Source organism: Sus scrofa, chromosome 5 (assembly GCF_054392235.1).
Source record: "Sus scrofa isolate SSC_HxYL_T2T_F1_AM1 chromosome 5, Sscrofa_HxYL_maternal_Yorkshire_Landrace_v2.0, whole genome shotgun sequence".
Taxonomy (NCBI): domain Eukaryota; kingdom Metazoa; phylum Chordata; class Mammalia; order Artiodactyla; family Suidae; genus Sus; species Sus scrofa.
This window is the reverse complement of record NC_139387.1, coordinates 95867413-95881310: the sequence shown is the minus strand read 5'-3', so window position 1 is coordinate 95881310 and position 13898 is coordinate 95867413. Positions and strand designations below refer to the sequence as shown.

At 47.0% G+C, this 13898-nt stretch overlaps 1 protein-coding gene across 9 annotated transcripts in view; it reads right to left on the bottom strand.

Annotated features, from left to right (window-relative positions):
- Positions 1-13898, bottom strand: part of TMCC3 (transmembrane and coiled-coil domain family 3) — a 400246-nt gene that overhangs the window by 151381 nt on the left and 234967 nt on the right. For 4 of the 9 annotated variants that reach the window (XR_014804365.1, XM_084957587.1, XM_084957588.1 and 1 more), the window contains exon 1: positions 1075-1300. The exons of 4 other annotated variants lie outside the window; for them this stretch is intronic. Coding sequence is in view for 4 of the 5 variants with exons in the window: in XM_084957587.1 (XP_084813713.1) it covers positions 1075-1152 (78 nt within the window). In the remaining variant the exon portion in view is untranslated. Of the gene's footprint in view, positions 1-113; positions 645-1074; positions 1301-13898 lie in introns of those variants that run through there. One more of the 9 variants, XM_084957581.1, reaches the window with a different exon arrangement.

Genomic DNA, 13898 nt, shown 5'->3' with positions numbered 1-13898 from the left:
GGAGAGCGGAGTGGATGCAGAAGCTAAGTATTATTTCACTAAATATACTTAATCTGAAAAAAACTTAAATCATTCTGTTAAATTGAGTAACATATGCGAGCACGACCCCCTACCTCCGGGAACGTTCTACGTGGAGGCTGGCACTCAAACGGCGAGATCTGACAAGTGAGCAAGGGAGCAAAGAACATCTCCCGGTACCCTCTGCCCGAATGCCAAGGTGGAGGGGGTGCTGTTCTAAATGGCACTTCGATCAGCCGGGGGCGGGGCGGAGGGGGGGGACGAAGTATCGAGCCTCGACGCTTAAACACCCGGAGAGCAAAGGCATCCCCGGCGTGGGGGCTTCCTCTGCCCGGAGGGACCAGCGCTCAGGCTGAGGCCCTCCTCTCTGCTCAAACTAGGGCTCGTCTCCGCAGCAGACTCTGAAAAGCTATTTTCGCCCACAGCCGAAATCAGTAACAGCAAATTACACTGCAAACAATGGAGAGGGCGCCTGCTCCGCACGCCCAGAAACTCTGAAGAGGCAGCGCGCAGACTGACTTTTCGCTGGGGCAGAGCCGGGAGGAGCGGCCGCGGGGAACCGGGCAGCGGGTCCGCCGCCTCGCCGCCTCCCGGCAGTGCACAGCCCTCGCGCTCCAGCCGCCAGCGCCGAGCCCGAAACCTCGAGGGCCACGAGACGGGCCGGCTGCACCGCGGCTCAGGAAGGGGAGGGAAGCCGCCCCCTGCGGACACGGTGCCGCGGGTGGCGGGATCCCCTGGCGTCCGGCACCGTGCGGCGGGCGCTCCCTGGCGGAGGGGGCGGCGGAGCTCCGGACGTCGGGGAGACCCGGGCGCGCGGGGACCCAGGGCGGCGGGCCGGGCTCTGAGCTGCCCCCGTCCGGGAGAGGGGCCTGGGGTCTCGGAACCGCGGGCCGGGCTCCCACGCCTCCCTTCCCAGCCCCGCCAGAGCGAGGGAGCCCAGCCCCGGGGTCGCTGGGAAGGGACAGCAGGAGCGAGGCGGCGAAACGCGCGGGGCGAGGTCGTCCTCGCCCCTCGGCCGGGCGCCCCCAGGGCCACCCCCCGCCCCGCGCCTCTCACCCGGCTCTTGAAGCGGTGGTGCCTGCCGGGGTCGGAGTAGGTCCGGTCCACAGTGAGGGCCGTGTCGCTCCCCGGCATCTCGGCGCTCGGGCTGCTAACTTTCCCGGGGCCCCGGGCCGCCGCGCCGCGAGAGGCCGGCCGCGCTCCGGCTCGCCCTGGGGAGCCGAGGCCAGGGGGCGGCGCGGGCTGCCGCCGCCGCTGCTGCCAACACCCGCGCGGCCGCCCTGCGCCGCCGCCGCCGCCGCCGCGCGGTGGGGAGAAGGCGGGGCCGGAGCGCGAGACTCCTCCCCCTTCCCCTCCCCGCGCGCCCCGCCCGCCCGCCCGAGACCCTCTCCAGGTGCCGCAGCTCCGCCCCGTTCCGACGCTGAAACTGGATCCCACCCCCTCCCACACTGCCCTCTTCCTCCTCAAGGGACCAGCGACATCTCCACTCTTTGTTGACTTCTTTGTATGTTTATGATACAAGATGGATTTTTGGCAAGAACTGGAGGCTTGCCTTCCATGCTACGCTTTTATTCAACGTACACTTATGAGACATCGACGCCGTGCCATGCCCCGGGGTAGGGCACAGAGTTGTTTTGGGTTTGTTTGTTTGTTTAAGTTCCTGTTTTTTCTTCTGATTTCACTGAGCAATGTGATAACGTATTTTAATTTTTCATTTCTGGCTCACCTTTATGTTGGAAGCTACTCGAAAGTCGGGACATATCTTTTCATTTTAGTATTTCCTATTTCCAGTGAACAGTCCCTGCCCACAGAGAAATCTGGAGTCAGAACACCTGGTCCGGTTATATAGGGTGTACCAGTGGGAGACTGAGTTGAAATATGGAAAGTGCAGCTGCTCGGGAGAGGAGTTAGAGGGTGATGTGACCAGCCTAGAAGGAAAGCGGGATGTGCTCCTCCCCCCCAAAGGGCTGGAGGGGGAGGGATGTGTAGGCAGAAGAAAAATACTGAGCATGAAAACAAAGGTACATTTGGAAAACCTCAAGTCGTCTGTTGAGGGGGTCTCTTCAGGAACAGAAAGACATGATGAAAAAAGTAGTTGGAGGACTTCCCGTCGTGGCACAGCGGAAACGAATCCTACTAGGAACCATGAGGTTGCAGGTTCGATCCCTGGCCTCAGTGAGTTAAGGATCCGGCGTTGCCATGAGCTGTGATGTAGGTCGCAGATGCGACTCGGATCTGGCATTGCTGTGGCTGTGGTGTAGGCCAGCAGCTCTGATTAGACCCCTAGCCTGGGAACCTGGAGACTGTGATGCAGAGCTCTGCTTTCAAGGCAGGGAAGTTCAGCCCTATTCTTGAGTATTGGGCAGGTGCTGGCGGTTTCTGAATGGAGACAATATCAGGATGGAAATTTAAGGAGGGATATCTGAATAGCTGTGTGAAGCACCGATTAAAGAGTCGAAGGGACACTGGTTAGACGGCCATGGCAAAAGTCAGAACAACCTAAATGTCCCTCAGAAGGAGACTAAGCTATGATATATGCATCCAGGGGAGTGTCAGGTAACTAATAAGAGGGCAATTCTCTATGCATAGCTCCCGAAATATCACTAACATATATGGTTAAGTAAAAAAGACAATGTGCAGATAATATATATGGTATTCCACTATTTATATAAAAATAATATATGCATATACTTAAATATGCAGGCATACTTCCGGGAGGATTAGCAAGAAACCAGGGAAAGAGCCAAGAAACTGATGGTAGGAGAGGGGAACTAGGTAGCTACAAGCAAGGGTCGGATTTATTTCTCAGTGTATATGCTATTTATTTATTTATTTTTGTCTGTTTAGGGCCGCACCCACAGCATACGGAGGTTCTCAGGCTAGGGGTCAGAATCGGAGCTGCAGCCACTGGCCTATTCCACAGCCACAGCAACACCAGATCCTTAACCCACTGATCAAGGCAAGGGATCGAACCTGCATCTTCATGGATACTAGTCAGATTCATTTCCCCTGAGCCACAGTGGGGAATGCCTATATATGCTTTTCAAATGTAAATGTGAATTGCGTGCATATATTAACTGCTCAAAAAGTAAAATAAAAAAATATGTATTTAAGGACTTCCTGTGGTGGCGCAGTGGTTAACGAATCCGACTAGGAACCAAGAGGTTGTAGGTTCGATCCCTGGTCTTGTGGGTCGCAGACTCGGCTCGGAACCTGCACTGCTGTGGCTGTAGCGTAGGCTGGCAGCTGCAGCTCCAATTAGACCCCTAGCCTGGCAACCTCCATAAGCTGCGGGAGAGGCCCCAGAAAAGGCAAAAAAAAGACCAAAAAAAAAAAAAAGAAAAAAGTATTTTTAAAGAGGGTAAACTTATTAAAACTAACTTATGAAGAAACAGCAAGCCCTACATAGTCCTAAAACCATTCAAAAATTAAATCAGTGCTTTAAAACACCCTCCATAATGAGGTTTCGGGTTTGATCCCTGGCCTCACTCAGTGGGTTAAGGATCCCGCGTTGCTGTGGCTGTGGTGTAGGGTGGCAGCTACAGCTCCAATTAGACCCCTAGCCTGGGCACCTCCATATGCCGTGGGTGCGGCCTAGAAATGGCAAAAAAAAAAAAAAAAAGGAAACCAGTGTTAATAACTTTGAGTTTAATTCTGAGGAAGATGGGAAGATGTGGACATTTTTAAGCAGAAGAATGGAGTGACATGCTATGCCTTTTCATTTTAGGGGGAAAAAAAATTGATCCCTACCTCATACACAAAAATCAATACCAGAGCGATTAAAGATCTAAAGGAGAAAATGCAATTTTTAAAACCGCCAGAAGAAAATGGGAGAAAATCATCAAGATCTCAAGTCATAAAAAGCAATTCACAAAAAGCATAAACCATAAAGCTCGGGGCACACTGATGTTTTAAAACTTCTGCTTATGAAGAGAAACAATAAAGTAAAAAGCTAAGCCACAACAAAACTTGAGCTAAAAAAAGCAATATGGATGAATTTCACCAACAATACCTATTGAGAAACAAACCAAAAAAACCAAGCCACATAAAACTACCTGTTATGACAGTCTATTCATGGAAAGTTAAAAAATATGAAGAATAATAAAGGACATTTTTTAAGAGAACAGAGATAAATAGTTAAACTATTAAGAAAAGCAAGGATATAATATACACACCTTTTAGGACAGTCTTTATCTCTGGTGGGAAGATAAAGAAGGACTTAATAGAAGAGGGATACAAAATTATAAATAATGCCATATTTAATGAATGACTATTGGTACACTGGCTATATGTTCATTCCGACACACGTACACAATATTCCATAATCATTTAAAATTTTAGAAACAAAGACTCAAAGGACAAATGCAATGACGGCATCCTTAACCCAACCCGGGACTTAAGGCATCAGTGCAGTTATCTGTTCAAATACATCGATGTAATAGCACTTTCACAAGTACAAATCTTAATATAAAGGCAAGACAGTCTGTCATTATGAAGTCTTTGTGTCAATTTAATCTTATAAAGATCCATTCCGAAATCTGAGAGTCTATCTCTGGGTTTTCCCCCTTCTATTTTTTTCCGGGTACTTAGGAATAAAGAAAGTATGTTGCTCGAGTGTGTGTGTGTGTGTGTGTGTGTGTGTGTGTGTAAATGTCTGTAACTTTAGAGAGGCCAGACCAACTAAGGCCTCTGACAAACCACCTGTGGGCTTCGGTTGGTGTGACAACAGGCACCTACTTTCCATTTCTGCTACCGTCTGGAAGAACTTGATCTTGGAAATGCTTGAAAAGGATGAATTCAAACGTTATTAGGCTCCCTTCAATTTCGATTAACAAAGGATGTTCTTTTTTAGATCATAAGCTAGTTGCCCAGAAGCTGCTCTACTGGGCATGCTTACAAAATAATGTTTAAAAAGCCCAAATTAAATAGCACAAGAGCGAGCTCCCCAGAAAAGAAAGAAAACAAGCCATGCTGGTCACCATTTGGCTCCCCTATTTGAAATTAGGACCCACAAGGAAAAGAGACCACGTGACTTCTTCCAGAGGCCATGCCTCGGGTTTTGCCAGTCCCAGAATGAGGGGTGGGGGACACCCAAATTTCTTCTCCAACGTAAGGACCGTCTGTGCCTCTGATAATAACCTCCAAAGCCTGTCTCTGAAAGGAGTAATTTAAAAACAGATCACACTTTTGACGTAACAAATGCAGTCAGAACCGTAAGGAATACGAAGGTACAAAATCGAGGGTGTGAATTAAGAATATACGTCAAAAGCGTAAGCAGCTCAGGAAGGCAGCATATGCTACGCACCAAGGAAATGGAACAGATCATTTGGGCTGTAAGAGTTTAAAGTATGGAATGAGGAGACAAGGCTTCATAAAAACGGTAGGATTATACTTGACTCAAAGTACGCATTTGTTGTTTCTGCCTGCCCAGCATCCAGCCCCTTATTCTCAAAACAGTGCCTGGATTTTTCTTTCCCGACCTATCCTACCCTCGCTCTTAATCCAAGCGGTCTTGATGAGGCGGACCGCGCCCCGCCCCTGACTCCAGGGAGGGGGCACACCATACAGCCTTGGCCAATAGGAGTCCCGGTAACTTATGCAGAGACAGGCACATGACCCAGTCAGAGCCAATCAGAGTTGCCCCCAAGACTTTTGCTGTAACGCTAGGAAAGAGCTGTGCCCTTCCAGGGGGCATGGGGAAGCTGACAGAATGGTGGACAGCCTTGCTCTGTATGGTAGACACACAAAGACAGCCTCCTCCTGGAGGAAACCAGAGCCACGGGTAGTGGAAGACTCCTTGCTGAATTCCAAGAGGACTAGATCCATCTTCTTCCACTACCTCCTGCTGTAGGACAAACCGCATACTGACTTAGAACTACCATTCATTTGCTCCTGATCCTGCTTTTTTTTTTTTTTTTTTGCTTTTTTTAGGGCCGCACCTGCGGCATATGAAAGTTCCCAGACTAGGGGTTGAATCAGAGCTGTCCCGCCTATGCCACACCCATAGCAACACAGGATCCAAGCCATGTCTGTGACCTACACCAGAGCTCACGGCAATGCTGGATCTTAACCCAGTGAGCAAGGCCAGGGATCGAACCCGAATGCTCATGGATAGTAGTCAGATTTGTTTCTGCTGTGCCACAATGGGAACTCCCCGTGATCCTGCATTTTGAGCAAGCCACCAAGCAGGGTGGCTTTTCTCTGCTCCTTGTAACACTGGCTGAGGCTGGAGTACCCAAAATGGCTTCATTCACGTGTTAGCACACATAAAAATGGAGGTGGCTGGAATGCATGGGCCTGGTCGGGCCTCTGTCTCTATTTGTCTATATTTATAGTTTTTAACAAACTCTTTTTCTATTTTAAAATCTCTCTTCTTCCAAGGCTCCCCCTCTCTCTACCAGGGTAGTTGGACTTATTTATATGGTAATTGGCTTCTAAGAGATCAAAAATAAAAGCTGCCCACTATTCACAATAGCCAAGAAACAGAAACAACCTAAATGTCCAACAACCGATGAATGGAGTAAGAACATGCAGTACATACGTACATGGAATACTACTCAGCCATTAAAAAGAATGCCATTTCAGCAACATGGATGCAATGAGAGATTATCATACTAAATGAAGCAAATCAGAAAGAGAAAGACAGTCACACATGATATCACCTGTATATGGAATCTAAAATATGGCACAAATGAACCTGTCTACAAAACAGAAACAGACTCACGGACACAAAGAACAGACTCATGGTTGCCAAGGTAGTGGAAGAGGGAGAGAGATGGACTGAGAGTTGGGGGTTGGCAGATGCAAACTATTACATTTAGAATGGATAAGCAATGCAGTCCTGCTACGTAGCACTGGAGCTATATCCAATCTCCTGGGCTAGACCATGATGGAAAAGAATATAAAAAAGAATGTATGTATAACTGGGTCACTTTGCTCTACAGCAGAAATTGGCACAACAATGTAAATAAACTACACTTCAATACAAGGCATTTTTTTTTTTAATAAAATAAAAGCTGCCAAACCTCTTAAGGCCTAGCCTGGAGCTGGCAGAGTATCTTTTCTGTCACATCCTATTGGTCAAAATGAGTCAAAAGCCCATCCCATGATCAAGGGGAAGAGAAATACTATCCCCCTTTTGCCGGAAGGAGTAGTACATGCGCACGGGAAAGGGAGAAACTGCTGCTTTTCATCACGGCAGACAACACGACATCAGCTAGACCCCCTCTCCCATTACAAGGGGCGAGGCATTCCTCTTTTGGCTTAAACCAGCTGCAAAAATCCTAATACACCATTCGATGCTGGCTATGGGTAGAAAGAAGACAATGAGAGGCAGGGTTGGAAGAGAGACGAAGGCCGAGGATGGACCATCTCTACGGGGCATGACCATTTACCTCCTCAGCAAGAAAGGATGAAACACCTGCTTCGTCAGAGCTGCAGGTGACAGCAGGCACTCAAGGTTACTTACAAATGGCCATATTTTCCCAGGAACTCCCACAGATGCCTCCTCCATCTCTTAAAAGTACTTGACGTCGCGGATGTAAGACAGCTCTGGCTTGTGCAGATGCGTGCTCCAAACTCTTCCCCCCCACGCCCTCTGGGAGGAAAGGGAGAAGACCCTTCTCAAGATACGTCAACAGCATCCTATGCAGTAATAGGATCTGCAAAGCTCTAACCCATCCCAGCTTTGGATTATAGCAGCAGGGGCCCTCTGCCGTCCTCAGGGGCAGTGGGAAGAACCTATCTGTCCCCTTCTATCTTTATCACTCATTTGCTAATTTCCTGGGAACACTGGTCTTTCTACTCAATTGATGGCAGCAGCTCATCCCTGACCTGCTATCTTCTCAGACTGACTTCAGGAAGATAGACTTTTTCAGTACATTCTCCACCGGATTAAAAGTTAAGGGTGACACCATCAGACACAAAATATGTATCTACTCCCCCATTCCCCTCCTTCCTAAATTTTAGTCCAAAGACTTTCAAGCAAACAAGAAAGTCTAAGAAGACGAAACTATGGAAATAAAAGAAGTTGACTCTCAAAAAAAAAAAAAAAAGACAATGAGAAGGATGGCCTTTCAAGAAAGCAAGAACTCTGCACAGCATGAATAGAGGGAGAGTGAGCAGACAGTGCTGGTGGGGACCCAGGATTTTCCCAGGCCACCAGCTAGAGAGCCCTCCTTGGTCAATCCATGCCAGATGGCCTCCTGTAGACTGCTAAAACAATTATAGTCTGTCCCTCTCATTTTAACACAAGAATTATAATATCTTATCATGTTATTTAAATATTGTATGTGATCATTTCTAGGTGCCCTCCCCCAACTAGATTGTAGGTTCCCTGGAGGAAAAGGCTACGCTTTCCAGGTAAGTGTATTTATGGCTCCTAACACAGTATCATGTTCAACACATACTTGCCGAGTGAATGGATAGAGTCAACATTTATGAAATGTCTACTTATGTTCCAAGCACCAGGGTTTTAAAAAGGAGTAAGATGTAAGCAGAAGGTAGCTTCTGCCCTCAAAGGGTTGGCATGAACAATAGATAAGGATGAAAATTTGCTGAACAATGAATGTCACCAATTTTCAGACACCGACTAGTGACTGAAGTTGGTGCAGTTGTTTATGGGGCATATTTGACTTGCACTCTGTTCTTGGTGCTGAGGACATAAAAATGAATAAGACATGGCCTAGTCTTGAAAGGCCATCCCATTTGGACAGGGAGACAGACTGTCCAAAAAAAAAAAAAAAAAAAAGATGCTACAGATGCAAAGATGTTTATACACTTGGTACCGTGGTGGCACAAAGGAAGAAAGCGGTCTCCTCGTGATGACATCTCCTTAGGGATGTCGGGCTTCATCTCGTTATAGCCGGGAGAAGGAAATAAACAGAGGAAAGTCTGATGGGAAAGATGAAAATGTAAGCCTTTTATAAAATAAAGGAAAGGATATTTCCTTTCATATTTCTTTTTGATTTACAAATATAGGAAAGTGTCCCGGGGCGGGGGGGGGGGAGTTAAAATAGTACAGCAAGCTTTTATTTTCTAAGGATTTAAGGACAGAGAGTGGAAAGAGAAGAACAAATCAGATTTTAAACATTTATTCAGGGAATTCCCACGGTGGCGCAGCGAAAACAAATCCAACTAGTATCCATGAGGATGCGGGTTCAATCCCTGGCCTTGCTCAGTGGTAGGGGAATCCAGCGTTGCTGTGAGCTGTGGTGTAGGTCACAGACAGGGCTCTGATCCTGCGTTGCTGTGACTGTGGCATGGGCCAGCAGCTGCAGCTCCAAGTTGAGCCCTAGCTTCGGAATGTCCATATGCCACAGGTGCAGCCATAAAAAGCAAAAAAATAAAAATTTCTTCAACCAACTTGAGGTGAATGCATGCTGACATGTATATATAATTTGTTTACACTGCAGATCAGAAGATTCCAGGGCTGATGCAAAAACGAATCTCTAATTTTAACTGCTTGATTTACAGCCAACTGGAAGTGACCACTCAATGTTTATGTTTAATTTTTAAGATAGCATGTTCTATATGACTGTAAGAAAACAATCACTGCTATTTATTTAGCATTAGCAATCATCTGGCACGGAAACCCCAAACTTCCACTTGGCAAGATTTTGATAAAAACAGGAAAAGAGAAAGATTCAGACTCTGCAGGCCAGTGAACCTGCCTTCTAAGATTCTGTTTTTAGCCAACGCCACAATTTCATGCTATTGATTTCTCAAGAGCAATGACTCTTAAAGAGGATTCTACAGGGAGATTTCAAGTGTTCAGAAACTGGTTTCTAACATTTATCCTCCCTGCAGATGTGAAGCTACCTTGAGAAGTACAACGATGTATTTTATCTCATCACAATGAAGAACGTTGGCTTTGTGAATGGCCTTAGGAGGATGAAAAATAAGATAGAGATGAGGAGACATTTGCAAAACCACAAATCCAACAAATTATTTGGATTAGCATCTAGAATATATAAAGAACTTTCAAAATTCAGTAGTAAAAAAAAAAAAATCCAACTAAAAAATGGGCAAAAGACATGAACATTTCATCGGTGAGGATATACAGATGGCGAGCAACACGAGCTGTTCCATGTCATTAACCATTAGTGAAATGCACATTAAAACCTCAATGAGCTATCACTACATATCTGCCAGAACCTATCAGAATGGTTAAAATAAAAACTAGTGCTAGCACTAAATGCTGGCAAGGATATGGAGAAACTAGAGAATTCAGACATTTCTGGTGGGAATGTAAAATGGTACAGCCTCTCTAGAAAAAAGTTTGGCATTTTCCTATAAAACTATACATGCAAACCCCATATGACTCAGCAATTGCACTCTTGGGCATTTATCCCAGAAAGAAAACATATGTTCACATAAAAACCTGCATAAAAATGTTCATAGTAGTTTTATTCATAAACGTCAAAAACTGGAAACAGCCCAGATGGCTTTCACCCATCAGGTGAACAGGTAAACAAACTGTGGGGCAACCGCACTATGGAATCCGGCTCCGCAACAAAAAGGTACCCACACCTGTCATACGACACCTTGCCTGGGTGTTAAGGGAACGATGCCACGTGAGGAAAGCTAATCTTCAAAGGTTATATACCATGTGATTTCATTCATGTAGCCCTCTTTTTTTTTTAAGCATTTTTTTTTTTTTTTTTTTTTTGTCTTTTTGCCTTTTCTAGGGCCACTCCTGCGGCATATGAAGGTTCCCAGGCTAGGGGCCGAATCGGAGCTGTAGCCGCCAGCCTACACCAGAGCACAGCAACGTGGGCTCCGAGCTGCATCTGTGACCCACACCACAGCTCACGGCAACACCAGATCTTCAACCCACTGAGCAAGGCCAGGGATCGAACCCTCAACCTCATGGTTCCTAGTCGGACTCGTTAACCACTGCGCCACAACAGGAACTCCAATGTAGCCTTCTTGAAATAACAAAATTATAGAAGTGTGGTTGCCAAGGTTTAGGAACCGGGAGAGGAGGGAGGGGGTTGCAGGAGGAGGTGATGGTTACAGGAGGGCAACACCAGGGGTCCTTCGGTGATGGAACTTTTCTGTATCTTGACTCTCATGGATAGTACTCACTTATGTAATAAGACTGCAGAGAAACACACACATACACACATATAGTCGCCCCTTGGTATCCAACAGGGTATTGGTTCCAAGACCCGCTGCAGACACCAAAATCCACAGACGCTCATGCCCGTAGTCAGCCCTCAGTATCCCCAGTTCCACATCCCAGATGCAACCAACTGCAGGTCACATACTACTGGGTGTGTTCATTGAAAAATAGCCACGGGGCGCTCCTGTTGCAGCTCAGTGGTAATGAACCTGACTAGTATCCATGAGAACGCAAGTTCAATCTCTGGCCCTGCTCAGTGGGTTAAGGATCCAGCGCTGCCTGGAGCTGTGGAGGAGGCCGTAGATGTGGCTCGGATCTGGCGTGGCTGTGACTACAGTGTAGGCGGGCAGCTGCAGCTCCGATTCAACCTCTAGGCCAGGAACTTCCATGTGCCGCGGGTGCAGCCCTAAAAAGACAGGAAAAAAAAAAAAAATCCGTCTATCAGTGGACCCATGCAGTTCAAACCCGTGTTGTGCAATCATCAACTCTATAAGCAAAACTGAAAAACCCTGAGTAGGATGACAGAGGGTGTCCATGTGACAGAGGCGCGACGAGTTTTACAAGACGGTACCTTTGGGGAAACGAGGTAGAAGGCACAAGGGATCTCTCTGTATTATTCCTACAACTGCATGTGACTATACGATTATCTCAAAATTCAAATTTTAATTTAAAATGTATTTTAAATGTAGGACGAATCAGGATAGTTTTCAGGGAAAATCTTGGGGTTTGGGAGGGAAGAACAACACAGCAAGTAGAAGTGGGTGGTATAAGGAATTTTTTTCCCTGGAGAGGGTTTCCACAGAGTACAGTTCTCCCAGGTTCTGGCCTCTTGTCACATCAGAGGAGGGGACCAGCTGTAGAAATCGAGGGGCAAGGGAGATCCTGCGGGGGGTGCTTTTTAACGCAACCACAACCATCAGCACCTGGTGGAGCTACACTCTGTCTGCAGCTCTAGTCAACTATGAGGACTTTGAGGTCAAGGGCAGGGCCCTCTATCCTGGACCAGCCAGTGCCGAGCATACGGCCCACACAGAGCAGTCATTCAGTAAGAGTCTTGCTGAAGACATCACTGACAGCGAGTCCTGCCTTGGCTGGAAGGGTACATTAAAGGTCACAGATCTGGTTCAGGTTGAAGACAACTCATCATAGCCTGAGTTGTTTGGTACACATTTACATGGGAAGTAAAAGGCAAAAATTTACGTTCTCTACACTGAATAGAGGATTCTGGGATTTCGTGCACATTGTTCTGTGATGGGGTGCCCATATTAACTTGAGTCTTTGCGTTACATCATGTCACACACAGATGATATCATGAGTGCCATTGGGTCAAGATAACCTCTTGACCCTACCGTGTCCTAGGAAAGGGTTTTCCTGATCACCTCTGAAGCCCAACTTGGCATCATCTCAGCCGTGGGACTCTTGGCTGTCGGCCCATGTAGGTTCCCAGAAGTCAAAACAATGACAGAAAAGAAATGGAGGTGAAAACGCCTGACTTTGTACTCTGCACTGAGGCTTCCGTCTGGTTAGGTCTTTAACTGGAGTTCTGAGGCCCAGCGTTTCTGCTCCGCTAAGGAGGCAGCCGCTGTCCAGGGATCTCCTGCTGACTCCACACCATGCATGACCCGCGAGGGGGAGTCTTGCCTCACCAAGCAAATACCCAACCTGAAGGGTGAGCGCGATACTCTTCAGGAACACAGTATCTGCAAATTCACTTGGCATTTTATCAGTTCTCTCAGCAAGATAAAGATGGTGGGAGATGACACGGCCAGCAGAATCGGATGGGATGTCCAAAACAGCCCGAGTCACAGTCCCACCTAAAGGGAGGCTGCTGCTTGCTGAAGCATCCCTCGTCCCCTCTGGTCCGCCCTCATCTATCCCTTCTGTGAATTCGGACAGTACCTGTTGCTTCTGTCAGTCACACAAACATGGAAGTTGAGCTGGCCTTGTCCTGTTGCAGGGAGGCAGCAGGGCCCACTGGAGACAGCCTGCCTGCATTCACATCTTGTCGTGGCTACCTACCTAGCTATAAAAGCCTTGGTTCCTTGATAAGAGAATCCGTTTCGTGACTGTTAAGAGTTAAAAGATAATATATGGGAGTTCCTGCTGTGGCACAGTGGGTTAAGAATTTGATTGTAGCAGCTCGAGCTGCTGCAGAGAAGCAGATTCAATCTCCCACTCGGTGCAGTGGGTTGAAGGATCCAGCGCTGCCGTAGCTGCAGCGCAGATTCAATCCCTGGCCCAGGAACTTCCACATGTTGCGGGTATGCCCATAGTCATAACAATAATAATACAGGTAATATGTGCAAAGCATTTCCAAATAATAGCTCGATAAATGTCTTCAGAAAAGAAAATAAAACCTAACATCTGCCTTCCTGTGATGTATTTTTTTCTCATCAGTAAGACTCCCAAGATTGCATTATCCTAGAAAGGGTTCTTTTAAGGGAGAGCGGGCATCCCAATGTCACATCTCATCTTCACGAGAATTAGGAAGAAAGTAAGAGGCTCTGGCTAAGCTCTGGGTGGAGAAAGGCAAACTTCTTCCCTTCACATTAACCTTTGATTCCCTCTGTCCCCAAGACACCTGCGCCCACATGTAACACAGTTTCTTTCTGCCTGTATCCTTTGACCAACCAATTCCACTTCCAGGACTCGATCCTAAAAAGTAATGCAACATAGGAAAAGTTTTACAGATAAAGATTGCCCATCAAGGTGTTTCATCATTCTGAAAAGTTGGAAGCCATCTAAAGGATTGTTT